At 40.1% G+C, this 16,373-nt stretch overlaps 3 protein-coding genes across 4 annotated transcripts in view; all 3 read right to left on the bottom strand.

Moving 5' to 3' along the window:
* LOC134087299 (gastrula zinc finger protein XlCGF57.1-like) overlaps positions 1–3,187 on the bottom strand; it is a 38,279-nt gene extending 35,092 nt beyond the window's left edge. For both annotated transcript variants that reach the window (XM_062540991.1, XM_062540754.1), the window contains exon 1: positions 3,047–3,187. The gene's annotated coding sequence lies outside the window, so the exon portion shown is untranslated. The remainder of the gene's footprint in view (positions 1–3,046) is intronic.
* Positions 3,188–7,835: 4,648 nt separating this feature from the next.
* LOC134076290 (cilia- and flagella-associated protein 251-like) lies at positions 7,836–13,890 on the bottom strand. Its single transcript, XM_062531281.1, has 4 exons — positions 13,752–13,890; positions 8,788–9,298; positions 8,044–8,202; positions 7,836–7,888 (listed from the first exon to the last, which is right to left on the bottom strand). Exons 2-4 carry the CDS (start codon positions 9,248–9,250, stop codon positions 7,836–7,838), a joined length of 675 nt encoding a protein of 224 aa, XP_062387265.1. The 5' UTR covers positions 9,251–9,298; positions 13,752–13,890.
* Positions 13,891–14,788: 898 nt separating this feature from the next.
* Positions 14,789–16,373, bottom strand: part of LOC134076280 (zinc finger protein 160-like) — a 36,666-nt gene continuing 35,081 nt past the window's right edge. Inside the window, exon 7 of the mRNA XM_062531272.1 lies at positions 14,789–15,756. Within this exon, the coding sequence (XP_062387256.1) occupies positions 14,804–15,756 (953 nt within the window). The 3' untranslated portion in view covers positions 14,789–14,803. The remainder of the gene's footprint in view (positions 15,757–16,373) is intronic.

The following is a 16,373-nucleotide window of genomic DNA, read 5'->3' as shown; positions in this document are numbered from 1 at the left end:
TTCAGGGGGGCCTTTATTTTGAAACAGCTTTTTATTTTGAAACTGTTCCAACAGCGGGGTTGTAAACATAATAGCCTAAACACTAAACGTGAACATAGTGAAATGAAACAACACATAATGATAATTTGATTGTTTCTTTTGTTTCTTTAATAGGGAAAACATGGAAATGTTTTGTCGCTTCTAACTTCATCTCTGTTTGGATCTTTATGAATGCATTGGGCTTGCTAAGTGCTATCAAAGTTGCGCCGCGCGCCAGAGCCAGTGAGTGCATGCATTGAAACGTGAGAGGTATGTATCCGTGAAGTGTTCCTTTAAGCCAGCGATTAGATTTTTTTTTCTTTTCGATACTTAAAAATTTGCAAGGATACAATGTGAATTGACACTGGTGTCAGTCGTCGATACAGACTTCGATTCCTCTTCAGATATTATAGAAATCAAAGGCCAAAAACGGAGGTTGTTCTTTTCCCACCAAAATACTTCCGTCACTAGATAGATGCATTAGAATTTGGTCATGGTTATCAATAGGGATGTAACGGTATGAAAATTTAACCCCACGGTTATAGTGACCAAAATTATCACGGTTTTCGGTATTATCGCGGTTTTAAAAATTGTGTGTACAATATGTTAAGAAAGCGCTGATGGGTGTAGACAAGCTGAAATATTTTAGTTTAAAAAAGTGTGACAGTGTTTATTACATTAAAAATATAGGCAAACCCTTATTGCCTTCAGCAGGATACCGATCATTCACAGCAGTGGCAATCCTAGTCTCTGCTCAACCCTCAACACACACAGAAAATGGCTTGTCTTGTTTCTATAGCATATTTTGAATTCATAAACTTTATATATTTTGCTAATAGTTTAGAATATGTTAGGATCTGCATAATTACTTATAGCTGAACATATTCAGTAATTTGAATACTTCATATTGATTTTTAAACTATTACACTTGTCTTTAATGGCTTTAATGTTGTGTAGGTCTAATTGAGAGCCTGTCACTTTAAGAGATACGTGAAGTAGGCTAATTATATTAACCTTCATTCGGTTTTAAGAAAGTAGTCACGCATAGTTCAAGGATATCCGTTTTCATTGAATAAAATGAATGTTCAAAAAATTAACAAGTCAAAGAAAATATTGCTGGGATCATAGAAAAGATAAGTGTCTTGCAATGTTAACTTCTATGATTTTGGTGAGCTCTAGGCTACTGTACATTAATGATAGACGTGACGCGTGAGCTAACGGGATAGTTACCTTGATGGAACTCTCTCAAGATGTAAAAGTTTGCCAATAGGCTGTGTAGCTTTTTTCGGAAATTGAACTAAACACTACAGTAGGCCTAAATGAACTACATTCCATAGCCAACTGTAGGTAGGTTACCGTCGCATTGTGCTCACTTTTTCCTTGGTTGGAAATGTTGGCTGCTTATAGCTTAACTTATGATTTGGAGTTTGGTATATCTGTTTTATCCAATGCGTGACACCCAGCGCTCAACATAAAACTTCACGGCATTCTCCTGATAACGTTAGTGGAATAGCCTAGATTTAATGTGAACGTGTAGGCCTACATAAAAAGACGCAGAGTGGCTACATTATACAGCGCACGTCTTGGGGTGAAAATGTTGCGCCCTTTAAAAGCAGGTGTAGCCTTATCCGAATCATGGTTAAATCCATCAATTACACAACAGAATTAGTAAGGTAAAGTTTGTTTCATAGTTGCCTTCAGCTTGAGTCTAAAGCAGGCTCGGATGAAGCTGGGAGGAATTAAACACTCGGTTACCACACCGTAGTATCAACCGTGATAATAATGATATTCGAAATGAACACGGTAATTGTTATCATCAACATTTTTATCATGGTTTACCGTCACACCGGTAATCGTTACATCCCTAGTTATCAATGGTGATTAACATTAAACAAATATGTTGCAGTAGAAGCCACAATGTCATTATAGAGGAACTATGCAGGATTGGCGATTTCATCTCTGGTTTCGGTTTCGTTGTTCGTTTTCGCTCGTTTTATGCTTGCATTTTCTCTGCAGAGCTTCCCCACCAGCTTTAGCGTGTATATTTATACGTATATATGTATAGGCTATATTTAAATATATAAATTGCAAGCGTGGTTCTTCGTCTCAGACTTCCAGATGTAAACAAAGAGCGATCGTCTCCTGCAGAAAGTTGCATAGGGTCTCTTTAAACGAATATGTTGCAGTAGAAGTCACAATGTCATTGTACAGGAACTAGTCTGTTCTGTAGGCCTGTGTTCCTTTAAACTATGACAATACGAACAGTTAACAGTCGACTGACCAAGGGTTCTTTGGGCTGTTAAAATGCTTTAACTGTGCATGCTGTATGCAAAAGAACACTTTTAATAAACCACACAAACACTTATGTGGTCAAAATAAGGAATTGTTTTCACTTGTTTTCTCGCAATGCCCATACCATTAGATAGGCCTACATTTTCAAAAATGTAGTTTTTAGTGTTCTCGGTTACTGAATCTTTATCAAATACTACAGGTTTTTTATATTATTATTATTATTATTATTATTATTTGTTTTGGCTTGCATAACGTACTAACGTTTTTCTAACATTCGTTTTATGGTAACCTACTGTAGGGGCAACCTTGAACGTTACTATTTGGTTGCACGTAGGCCTACCCCTAACCTTGTAAATGATAACCAACGCAACAACAACAACAAAAGCAGAAGGTTAGCCTACTGAAAAAAGAACCACAGGAAAACCATAGGCATAACGTCTACTTAGGAAAACGTTATGTGCTTGCTGGGTTATAGCCTACTTGACCAGCATCAATTTTCTATTCGACACATTAATGGATATATTTGTATAAAAACCTTATGGGCAACCCGGGCCGATGAGCAAAAGGCAAGCGGACCGTGAGATGAGATCTATCAATAGCCTATGTAACTTTTGGTCTCTTAATAAAGTTTGAATGCGTGTTTTGCTGTGATAAAATCAGCGGTCCTTTCCGAAGTTAACTGGGATGTTTGGCTAACTAGCTTCCGTCTATTGTTTAGGACAAAACACACACATACCCCCTGTGAGTTCACTGCTGCTCCATCAACGAAGGTCTGCAGATTTGCTGTTTCTGTCGATTAGACGTGAAACAAACCATGTTTGAAACCGCTAAATGTCTTGAGCCAACATAAGAACGTTGGCATTCACTGTGTGTGAAATTTGCTTGCGAGTTAAACTGCGTGAAAACGGCAACAACAATCAAAATTGCAATATGGCGGTGGTTCGTTTATTCCTTCAAAATATAAGTCCGTCTTTCCAATTCATATTGAAGAAAAATGCACCCCAGCCAATGTGCATGTATTGCCTGCTGTGTAGTCTTGCTTGCAGGCGCGTAGGAACCACGGGGGTCGGGGGGGTCGGGACACCCCCAATGTTGGACCCCCTCCCGAAAGAAAAACGCTGCAAAGTACAGATGTTGTTGATTACTTAGCTCAATTATATCCTCCTGAGTTACGGCCCCATAACTATAGCTATCGGTGCGCATCGGAGGTCTTTCACATTGTGTTTTAAGAATGTTTCCCGAAACGAAGCCCGTCTCAATAATGCAGCATGGGGCACTTCCTCACCTTGAGTGTCTGAAAGCTAATGTAGGCTACTCTCTCAGTCCAAATATTTAGTTTACGGCCTTCTTTCATTCTTTTCGAAATAGTTAAGAGGATAGCCTATTGTGGGCGAATACAGTAGTCTACGATAGCCTAAATAAGTTGCTTTTAATTGTAGGCTTATCACTTGACGTGGCACATAGCCTAATTATCTGGTTACCTGGATTTAGCAAGTCCATACACTTTGTTCATCCTATTATAGGCTATGCTTTTAATTAATTAAATGTTAACATTTAATTAAATGTGTAACAATTTGCTTCTTATTATAATCTACACACTGTCACGACGTAGGCTACATAGGTTACGGGCGGATATGAGCAACCGAAGGCCTCGGTTGACTTAAGATAAACGGGCAGAATGGCTGTTTACAAACTACGTCAAACATGCAATAATATAACAAATGAAAAAACACAAATGAAAGATGAATAGGCTACTCACTGTATTTTGTCACAAATTAAGCAATGAGTTCGTTCGTGGCCACCTAGCGCGCAACTTACGCGCTGAGGTGAAGGCCCGACACATAGCCTACTAATTAACACAAAGCTTCATAATGCACAAACAAACACCCACTCAAAGTTCAGTGTCCATACGTCCAAACAATAAACATAAGAAGCCGACAGTCAAAAACGACAACGAGATCTCCCAGACACGAAAAACAATGTTTATCTCACAGTTTATTGAGTATCGTTCCAACACTGATGCGCAAGGCAATCTCAGCTTTCGCGTTCATTAAACTAAGGGCAAACCCATTCATTGTGCCCAAAACGCGCATCCATCTATCAGCTGACATACAATTTACTTAGATGGCATATGAAAAGTCAAGAAGAAGAAACATATTTTCATTTAAGCAACGTTTATGCAACCATGTAAAGGGAAGCATTGGGGGAGTCAGTTTAAGTTGTCAGACTAGCTGTGTGCGTTTTCAGGGAAGAAATGTGTTCTGAATAGCCTATGTGCAGATGTTCTTCCCAGTTCCAAAAATAGGTTAAGAAAAAGACTGAAATACAAGCGGCATCTTACAGAGGGCCATTAAAACTTCAGCAATAGGTTTTTTTTTTATCTCTTATGTTACTTATAATTCGCCCCCTTTATTTATTAATATAAAAAAATTTCGGACCTCATTTATTAATATAAAAAAACAACGGACCTCATTCTTGTCCCCCCCAATGCTTACTACGTTCCTACGCGCCTGCTTGCTTGTGTGTGCTATGTTGTGGGGCCAAAGATGAATTCCACATGTTGTGAACAATAAAGACTTCTAATCTAATCTAGTCATCTAAAGCTGTTAGACCAGTGGTTCTCAAACTTTTCACAATGAGTTCCACCTCAGAGAAAAATGTACTCTCCAAGTACCACCATTATGACCAGCGTTAAAGTACAGTAGCGCAGACCAATTTAAATATATTTTTACATTGTCGATACTGTTTTTGCATTTTCAAGAAAGATAAAAAATAGTTTATTATTTTTTTTTCCTAATCATTAGCCTATGTATATTTTATATAATTTTAAGTGATTATTTTGTCTTCATGAAATAAAACATCTTGGAGACTCCCAGAGTACCACAACAGAGAGTCCACCCGTACCACAGTTTGAGAACCACTGTTAGACCAAGCGTAAGCGTATGCGCCAGCGTGCGACCTGCTGTGTCCTGTGTAGGCTACAGACTCGCTGCAGCATTACGCACCCTACTGGAGGTCTTAGGGAGAGACTATAGTAATATCAGATGTGGAAATTGCCCCCAGCGGTGATGTTGACAATGCATCTTGCGGTAATTTTTTTTGCCATGATCGCCCCCTACTTTGTTGTCAGTATTGCATCTCGCGGACGCGTCATGTTCGCTTGCGACAACGTGCACAACCGACCGCAAAATACGCGAGGCAGCCATGATGTAAACATGAACGCATTGTCTGCAGCAAGTATAACCCCAGCCTTACTCTCCCATACGTCAGACAGCATGTTGCATTCATGCGTACATGTCAGCATGGCCCATTTTTTCAATTGCAACTTGACGAATACTATGCTGCTGCATCTTCTTCTTGTGATGTTTATGATCCCATTTATTTTTTTGTTTGTTTTGTAAAATTTACAAAAACAAAAAAGACAATTTACAAAAAAGTGTGCTACTGTGAGCTCTTAAAAACAAGCACTTGAGTCTTACACATTATTTTTCCATTATTTTATTCCGCACACACACAGACAGACATACTATTTCACACACACATGGATTTTAAGAGCTGAACTTTGTGGAAAAGCTTTCCCACAGTGGACACATTGATGAGGCTTCTCTCCAGTGTGTTTTACCATGTGGTTTATAAGACCTGTACGGTGTAAAAAAGCTTTTCCACACTGGGAACATTTATGAGGTTTCTCTCCACTGTGTGTTAATAAATGTTGATTAAGAGTTGAACTTCGTGTAAAAGTTTTTCCACACTGGTCACATTTATGAGGTTTCTCTCCACTGTGTGTTAATAAATGTTGATTAAGAGTTGAACTTCGTGTAAAAGTTTTTCCACACTGGTCACATTTAGGAGGTTTCTCTTCAGTGTGTATGTGCATGTGGGTTTTAAGTTGTGAATTGTGTAAAAAAGCTTTTCCACACTGGGCACATTCATGAGGTTTCTCTTCAGTGTGTAGGAGCATGTGTTTTTCAAGAATTCTGAGAGTTTTCAAAGCTTTTCCACACTGGATACATTTATGAGGTTTCTCTTCAGTGTGTATTAGTAGATGGCTTTTAAGATCTGACCTTTGTGCAAAAGCTTTTCCACACTTGGTACATTTATGAGGCTTCTCTCCAGTATGAATGGGCATGTGTCTTTTAAGGATTGAGGGGTGTATAAAAGCTTTTCCACACTGACCACATTTATGAGGCTTTTCTGCAGTATGCATGAGCATGTGATATTTAAGACCTTGGAGAATTGCAAAAGCTTTTCCACACTGGGCACATTTATGAGGCTTCTCTCCGGTATGTAAGAGCATGTGTTTTTCAAGAATTCTGAGAGTTGACAAAGTTTTTCCACACTGGTCACATTGATGAAGCTTCTTTCCAGTGTGTACTAACATGTGTTGACTAAGAGTTGACCGTTGTGCAAAAGCTTTTCCACACTGGACACATTTGTGAGGTTTCTCTCCAGTGTGTATGACCATATGGGTTTTAAGTTGTGAATTGAGTAAAAAAGCTTTTCCACACTGGATACATTTATGAGGCTTCTCTCCAGTATGTATGGGCATGTGTTTTTTAAGGATTGAGGGGTGTGTAAAAGCTTTTCCACACTGGCCACATTTGTGAGGTTTCTCTTCAGTGTGTTTGAGCATATGGGTTTTAAGTTGTGAATTGTGTAAAAAAGCTTTTCCACACTGGGCACATTTATGAGGCTTTTCTCCAGTATGCACGAGCATGTGTTTTTCAAGACTTTTGAGAGTTGCAAAAGCTTTTCCACACTGAGTACATTTATGAGTCTTTTCTCCAGTATGCACGAGCATGTGTTTTTCAAGACTTTTGAGAGCTGACAAAGCTTTTCCACACTGGGCACATTTATGAGTCTTTTCTCCAGTATGCACGAGCATGTGTTTTTCAAGACTTTTGAGAGTTGCAAAAGCTTTTCCACACTGGGTACATTTATGAGTCTTTTCTCCAGTATGCACGAGCATGTGTTTTTCAAGACTTTTGAGAGTTGACAAAGCTTTTCCACACTGGGCACATTTATGAGGCTTTTCTCCAGTATGTACGAGCGTGTGTTTTTCAAGACTTTTGAGAGTTGCAAAAGCTTTTCCACACTGGGCGCATTTATGTGGTTTCTCTCCTACGTGTAGTCGCATGTGGTCTTTAAGAGCTAAACCTTGTGAAAAAGCTTTCCCACACAGGGCACACTGACAAGGCATTTGTCCAGTGTGTATTTCCATGTGGCGGTTAAGGCTTGAACAGTATGTAAAAGCTTTTCCACACTGGGAACATTCGTGGGGTTTCTCTCCACTATGCATTAATAGATGGCTTTTAAGAGATGATATTCTTGATAAAACCTTTCCACACTGTGCACATTCATGCAATTTCTCTCCAGTATGTGTAAGCATGTGGTCTTCAAGAGCTGAACTTTGTGCGAAAGCTTTTCCACACTGGGCACATTTATGAGGCTTTTCTCTAGTGTGAGTCAAAACATGTTTTTTAAGAGAGAAAGTGTGTGTAAAAGCTTTTCCACAGTGGACGCATTCATGAGGCTTTTCGCCAGCGTGTATCAGCATATGGATTTTCAGATGTGAAACCTGTGAAAAAGCTTTTCCACAAGGGACACATTGATGAGGCTTTTCTCCAGTGTGTGAAAGTATGTGGCGTTTCAGATCTGTGGGACATCTAAATGCTTTTCCACAATAGACACATTTATGTGGCCTTTTAACAGTTCTCTGCCTTTGATTAACACCAGGGCAGTGTGTTTGCTGGTGTTTCTCGAGTTCAGAAAGTGTGTTGAAGCTCTTCCTGCACACAGTGCAGTGGTGCAGCCTTCCTTGCAGCTGCAGGTTGAGTCCATCATTCTGTCCATGGATCTGCTGTTGCACTGCATATGAGTGGTCTGATACACCTGGAAGAGTTACCATAGAAATGTAGAATGATGCAAATGTTCTGAAACAGCTGCCATATGCACTTAGATCAAAGATCCTTCATTACTGACAAGATAGAACAACATAATGCATCTCTATGGAAGCAAAATTCAAACAGTTCCTGTCTGCTTAAAGAGGCGTGTCGCAAAGACGTCATAGTGGGATATTCATCTCTGTCAGATTGGCAAGCAGTTCAGTTCAAATGTAAGGTCACTTTCTAGGTCTGCTTAAGGGGGATTTCGCCCCCCTCCCCTTTGCGAAAACACAACGCAGAAATGGTCAAATGTTTGCGCCTCTCGCTCCGCTTTAACCCTCTCTGTTTATAATGACAGATGTTCCATATTCAGCAATTGCACACTGAAGCAAATGACATAATCTGAAACTTGTCTCTCTGTTGACTGTGTATGAGCTTTTCTTACTTGGCTTAAGTACCTTATTGTGCATGTGAGTGATTCAGTGCAGCGCAACACAGTGCTGCCACTGACCTCAGTGCAACAGCGCCCTCTACAGTCACACAAATGCATTGCAACACACCAGATTATTTAGCTCTGTGTGAGAGGACTTACTTTCTAGCAGATGTTCATGCTGCTCTTCCTCCTCCTCCTCTTCTTCCTCCTTTTCTTTATTCACTTCTTCCTCTTCTTCTTTCTCCTCCTCTTCAGTTTTCACTGTGGTCTGTAGCAGTTCATTGTACGGAGACAGATGTTCATGCTGCTCCTCCTCCTCTTCTTCCTCCTCTTTATTCACTTCTTCTTCCTCCTCTTCCTCTTTCTTCACTTCCTCTTCTTCTATCTTCACTTCAGTCTTCACTGTTGTCTCTAGCAGTTCATTGTATGTTGACCTTGGTGACTCTGTGACGTCTGTTTCAGTTTTACAGTGAAGCTCTGCAAAGGGCTTTTCTCCTTCATCTGGACATGAAATCATGTGACCATATTCCTCCTCTTTTACATCTTCTTCTTTCACAATCACTCTCAGGTCAACCTGGTGCGTTTCAGTACAGCCAGAACTAAGTGGAAGTCCGAGGTCCATGTTGTTAGCAGAACAAAGATGATGCCGTCCAAAGTTTTCAATTTCCTGCTGTCAAGAGAAACAAAATAAAGAAAAACAGAAATGTCACAGTCGGTAGTGAGCTTCTTTTCTTTTTTTTTTAAATGAATAAAGCCCGGCGCCCACCGGACACGCCGTTCAGCGGTGTTCGGCAGTCTGGGCTTGACGCACAGGATTTTAGAATAGTTTTCTGTCGCTGTGCGGCTGCTGTTCGGCTGCTGTGCCGCAGACGTTTCCAGTGGGCTTTGCTCCATTGAAAACAATGGAGTTCTAATGGCTTTGCTCCATTGAAAACAATGGAGTTCTAATGGCTTTGCTCCATTGAAAACAATGGAGTTCTAATGGCTTTGCTCCATTGAAAACAATGGAGTTCTAATGGCTTTGCTCCGTTGAAAACAACAGAGTTCTAATGGCTTTGCTCCGTTGAAAACAACAGAGTTCTAATTCTTTTCTTGTCGCGGCGCGCCGCCTACGTGTCTGGTGGGCGTCGGCTTTAAGAAGCAACTTTTCCATGAATGATTAGCAGGCAAATTACATATGCTGCTAGCCAGGCAATACCGGCATGGAAGCGCATTTTCTTTGAGTGGAGTAAATTCAAAAACCTTTGTTAACAACAATTTGGCGAGAGTTCAGATAAATAGATAAGATACTTTATTGATCCCAAGGGAAATTTTAGACACTAAGCTTATACAACCACAACACACAGACACACAAGGGTGTAAATCACCAGTTTCATCACAATTTAATACAATATTGATTCTTTAAACCAGCGATTTGATTCTTTTTGATACTTCAAAATTTGCAGTGATATGCTGTGATTCGAAACTGAGGTCAGTTGTCGATATAGATTTCGTGTTCATTTTAATGAATTAGAAAATACCAGATAGCAGGCGTGTAACGTACGCCACTGCTGGAAGTCAATAAACCAGCAAAGCATGGTAAACAAAACTAGTTTTCTGTACTCTGTCTAGAACTAGCCTAATTTGCTAACTGATGTAATATTGTTTTTACCTAGTTTGGTTTTTGTAACTGCAACTCAATACAGTTGGGTGTCATGAATAATTTTCTGATAACTCGTTGCAGAACTATAGCTCAGTTTAAATGCAGTACGTGGCCAGAGACGGTTCATAAAGCAACTAGACAATCTTTGACGTGACTCTAGCTTACCTTTGAACGTTGCTTTCTCGTTTTTTGCGCTGTCCATGAACGTTACTAAATCCACTAACTGCTAAGCCAAGGAAGACACCAGGGTTAGCTAACTTATATTCTCATTTCAACCTCGCAAATAGTTTTTAACAGAAACTCAACACGGTTATGCACAGGTGTAACTGGCCAATGGCCATGCATCTGGAAATGAAACGATAGCCTGTACTGGCGGAATAATTTGACCACCGTTCTAGAATATGACCATAGGGCAGTCTACTTTACGCCCATGCAGGCGTCTTTTAGCGCAGGTTACTATCCTTATTGAAGACGCCAGGGTTATGCTATAAACATACGGAGGAATGCGGCCGTCGAGGTGTCCCGCCCCAAGAATACAAGACTACGTTAAACTCAACTAGATCGCCACCATTATCCAAAAGTTGATGTCAACAGACAAAGATTATTTGGAAAGCCTACAGAAACTAGAGATAGTTAATGTGACAATAATATTACTAACAAATAGACTTGGAGCAGTGATTTACTGAGGAACTAGTTTTTGTGGAGGATGCATCTGGGAGGTCGCTGCCCCACCTGCCCATATGGACGGCACGTGCCTGAACCTAGGGAACATTACTATTGGGTTGCAGTAACATTCCCCTAACCATGTAAATAAAAAACCTCGGGGTAACCTTCAGACAATGTTATAATTTGTTTGCAGTAAAGTCCCCCTGACCATTGCAAAAAAAATTTACTTAGGGGCTAGGGTTGTTAGCCTGGTCCTAACCATCCCATAATACTACCATTTCATTTCGTATTATGGTCTGGAATTTCTTTGCTCTGAAGCGCTTGCAGGAAGCGGGAAGTAACGCCCAGTTCTGGTTTGAATTGATTGGACAGCTCTCACCCAATCGGCGATAGTTACTCATAACAACATAGCGCAGGCGTTTAACGCATAGGTTTAACGTCATCGTCACGAGCGCCCTCCCCCTTTCGCCCCCACCAACCCGTCTCTTCGTTTATTGGCTGCTTTCTGGAGGGGGGGCGTTCTGTTACAATTCTACCGAGCAGAATGCTCCACAGAGGAGCACGGCCAGACTCGTAGTGGAGGCAATCCTTGGCCGGAAGTACGTGGATGGCTCGCGAGGCTATAGGGTTGTTAATGAATAATCAAATATCGAATAATGTTTGTTAAGAATTTATTCGAATAAAATAAATGCCTACTGAATAATCGTTTTAGTCTCACGCAATATGAGAACAGCAACATTTTCCGGTATTTTGCGCGCATGACAAAAACAAGCAGAGATGAAGCGAGCGAGGAAAAGTGCTGGACCTCTTCTTTATTTAGGGGCTCATGGGAACGGGGTACCTAGTAAAACGTAAGCAGGAAGTGTTGTGGTTAGAACAACGTGAAGTGCGAGAGTTAGAGAAGTGTGTGTTATGTTAATGAATGCGGGAGAACTGTTTTGTGAAGCATCTCCATGTTAAACGAAAAGAAGCCTATTAAACTGGTATTCCGAGACATCAAGCCTCTTAATTGTTTCATCACCAATATACCACTAGGATAACCTGTGTTTGAACGATTACCTCGCAAGCTGCCGGCAAGTGAAGTTAAAAGTGATAAGATAACGGGCCGACCGGCAAGGTAACAAAATGTTCATCCGACCATAAACGAAACCAGCACCGGAGATGACCAGTGAGCGTTGCAATCGCTAGCCTACATGTTCAAATAGGACCTACGTCGGATGGCATAATGCCCTGTAAAATAAAGTTTACAACTTGTTGTAAACAACTGATTTCTTGATAAAGGTTTTTTTAATTTTTTTTATATATCATCGTTAATATCAATTGTGTGCGTGTTGGACATGTGGGAGTGATGGGTGGGGGCAAATGTTTACACGGCTCTGAATGCCATGTGACGTCATGATTTAGCAAATAATCGATTAATTGTTCAATAACGTTATGATTAGTCGAACATGAAAATTCATCTAAAGTCCCAACCCTATTAGGGGCGTAACCCAATAGAACACCTTTGGGATGAATGAGGACGGACACTGAGAGCCAGTCGCCTCGTCGAACATCAGTGTGTGACCTCACAAATGCGCTTCTGAAAGAATGGTAAAAAAATCCCATAAACACACTCCTAAACTTTGTGGTAAGTCTTCCCAGAAGAGTTGAAGCTGTTATAGCGGCAAAGGGTGGTAGCAGACATGAAGCATATATGCGGAATGTATACAACCACCTGTTGTTCACATCTAATTTAGAATTACCGTTGATTGGGCTTTGGTTCGCTGGGCAGGTGTTGTAGGTAGAAGAGGAGCCAATAGGGTCACTTTAAGTGTTTATTTTGAGACAAAACACAAAATATCACACAAAACATCCACTTTCATTTGTAATTTCTTTCATGACCCTTCATCTGAGCCAAAACAAATAAAGAAACAAATATACATGAACAAATTGTGGATAAATTGAAATCATCGTAATTCGTAAATGAAAAATGTCCAATGGTTAACAAAATTATGTTCTGGCTCTTCATCTGAGGAGAGACCCACATAAGGCATGCAATTAGTTTTTGATAGGTTCATATCTGATTTTTTATTTTTTTTTACATTAATATACAGTGATGAATGGCAGTGACAGTGATACAGTTTTAATGTATTATTTCTGATTGTTATTTAAATCTGTTTGGGGGTTTATTTCATTGGGACAAGATTACTTTTATTTTTACTTTACTATTAACCTACTGCAAGGCTTGGTAGCGGTTAAAAAGTCAAGTGCAAAATATAAATACGTAGGCTAGGCCTATAGGCTACACTAAATTACATTTTTTTCTTCCTGAAATCCACCAAGATATCCTAGCCCTTGTTGGGATCTCAGTAGCCTAATCCTGTTTTTTTGGATCAAATTACCAAAAGTTCTGAACAATATCTGATCCATTTCCAAACTAGGATTGGATTACATCTGTTCTTATTTCAGAATCTTTCTCTCCCTTTTAAACAACACATTTTCCAGATTTGATCCAATCAATATCCTAGCCAAAATCCGATTTGATTACCTTTGAACAACTAGTCCTGGAGATAAACGTTTGATTGCTGGGTCAACGTTCTGATTCACTGTCGGACCAGAATCACTTTTCTACTTGATCGACACATTAATGGTTTTAGAAGTAGGCCTATAACGTACTGAACTGAATTGAAACCTGATGGCTTAGCCTACTTTCTCTAAAGACAGTTTGAATGCAGGTTCTGCTGTGTTCAGATCAGCGGTCCTTTCCGAAGTTACCTGGGATGTTTGGCTAACTAGCTCCCGTCTATCGTTTGTGACAAAAGCACAAAACACATACCTTCCTCCTGCAAGTTCACTGCTCCATCAACGATTGTCTGCTGTTTGTGTCCGATTAGACGTGAAACAAACCGTGTGTTTAAAACTGCTCAATGTCTTGCACCATATGCACGTTGGCGTTAGTAGACTGCACGTGAAATGTCCTGCTCTCGAGTTGTTGCGCTCGAGCTGCGTGGAGCCCGCACCAACAACAACAATCAAAATTCCAATATGGCGGTCATTCGTACATTCCTTCAAAATACAAGTCGTAGCCTAATTGATTTATTCGTACATCCCAGCCAATGTGCAATGCAATAGTCATCAAATTCCCCCATATGTCAGATAGCATGCCACATATGCCTGCATACATGTTTAGGCCCTACATGTAGGCTACACATTTTTTTAACAGTGAAATTATTTAGCCTAAATAAGAGATATTTTTCTATTTGATTGAAATGAAGCCTAGACACAGAGAGAGAGAGAGACTAAATCCAAACTCGTTCTCACAGAGTGGGTAACTCTAAATTTTTAGAGGAAATCATTCTACAGAATATCCACACGCACTTGTTCTTACGGATTAGGATATCCAAAATGTCTAGCGGAATTGTCGACCTATTGAAAAACAACTGTGAGTTCCAAACAAAATCACACCTTGCTCGTCCTTTCAACATCTTTACACTGTTCACAAGCTCCAGTCCCACACACAGGCTACATACATAGGCTACATCCTACAAGCCTACAAACATCCTTGTTTTACTGGTTTTTGTTTTGTTTTATTTCATTTCGTGTGTTGGTGACTTTCAGAGTTTAATTAATAGCAACTTGATAATTGCTAATGCTGATCTTTTAGTGATGATTAGAATTTAAGAATTTAATTGGAAGTTAGGAGTCATTTTCAATTCTGAATTTTGCACAAGCCTGTTTCACACACACATGTATTGAACTTTGTGAAAAAGCTTTTCCACCCTGGGAACATTCATGAGGTATCTCTCCAGTATGTATTAGTGCATGTTTTTTTTATTTTTTTTTTTAAGATCTGACCTTTGTGCAAAAGCTTTTCCACACTTGGTACATTCATGAGGCTTCTCTCCAATGTATGAACATGTGACGTTTAAGATTTGTGTGGTGTCTAAAGGGCTTTCCACACTGGGTACATTCATGAGGCTTCTCTCCAGTGTGTATTAGCATGTGGATTTTAAGATTAGAAACATCTGAAAAATCTTTTCCACACTGGATACATTTATGACTCTTCTCTACCATGTGTACAAGGATGTGTCTTTTAAGACCTTTGAGAGTTGAGAAAGCTTTTCCACACTGGGAACATCCATGAGGTTTCTCTCCAGTGTGTATTAACATATGTTGTTTAAGAGTGAACCGATGTGAAAAAGCTTTTCCACACTCGACACATTTGTGAGGCTTCTCTCCAGTGTGTGTTAGCATGTGGCTTCTGAGACCTGAGAGTTGTGTAAAAGCTTTTCCACAACGGACACATTCATGAGGCTTCTCTCCAGTGTGAATCAAAATATGTTTTTTAAGAGAGAAAGGGTGTGAGAAAGCTTTTCCACAAAAGACACATTGATGTGGCTTCTCTCCAGTATGTACCCACATGTGGTGTTTGAGACTTGAGAGGTGTGTAAACATTTTTCCACATTGGGCACATTTATGTGCTTTCTCTCCACTGTGAGTCGGAACATGGATTTCAAGAGAGCGCATATGTGAAAAACCTTTTCCACACTGGGCACATTGATGAGGCTTTTCTCCAGTGTGTGAAAGTATGTGGCGTTTCAGATCTGTGGGGTTTCTAAATGCTTTTCCACAATAGGCACATGTATGTGCCCTTTTAACAGTTCTCTGCCTTTTATCAACACCAGGACAGTGTGTTTGCTGATGTTTCTCCAGTTCAGAAAGTTTGGTGAAGCCCTTCGTGCATGCAATGCAGTGGTGCAGCCTTCCTTGCAGCTGCAGGTTGAGTTCATCATTCTGCCCATGGATCTGCTGTTGCACTGCATGTGAGTGGTCTGATACACCTGGAAGAGTTACCATAGAGACTTAGAATGATGCAGATATTCTGGAAGAGTTACCATAGAGACTTAGAATGACAGATGTTCCACATTCAGCTATTACGTATAGGGCTCACTCGCAAACACTGCCGAGGCCTTATTGTTGACATGACATTCGAATGCAAAGCGTAGATTTGAATTGAACTGAGCAGAGCACAGCAGCCTAATAGCTTCATCTAGTCTAATTTTTGATTTCATACTTATATTATACAGGAAAGTATTAAAAGTAACAGAGTTACTGTTTAAAACTGGCCTGATTTCCAGCAGGATCCTGTTCTGCAGCACATATAACAAGTAACAGGGACAAGACACATCATACATCACATTTACATACAACACGAGGCAAACATAGACATCAGACTTCAGCAAAGACGGTGGTTTAAAGGTCAGTGTTTGCAAGTGTATGTATTGAGGAGTAATAGTTTATAGTGTTTTTTGAATTGTGTGATTGATTGAAATTCTCTAATGTGTTGAAGAATGCCATTACAGACCTTGGTAACGGTGTGTATGAAGGATCTCTGCCCAAAGCCATTATTGTATGAGGGCATTAGGTGGAGGGCTGTGGAAACTGACCTAGTGACACG

The sequence above is a fragment of the Sardina pilchardus genome, chromosome 1 (genome assembly GCF_963854185.1).
Source record: "Sardina pilchardus chromosome 1, fSarPil1.1, whole genome shotgun sequence".
Classification (NCBI taxonomy): domain Eukaryota; kingdom Metazoa; phylum Chordata; class Actinopteri; order Clupeiformes; family Clupeidae; genus Sardina; species Sardina pilchardus.
This window is presented reverse-complemented; position numbering and strand designations above follow the sequence as displayed.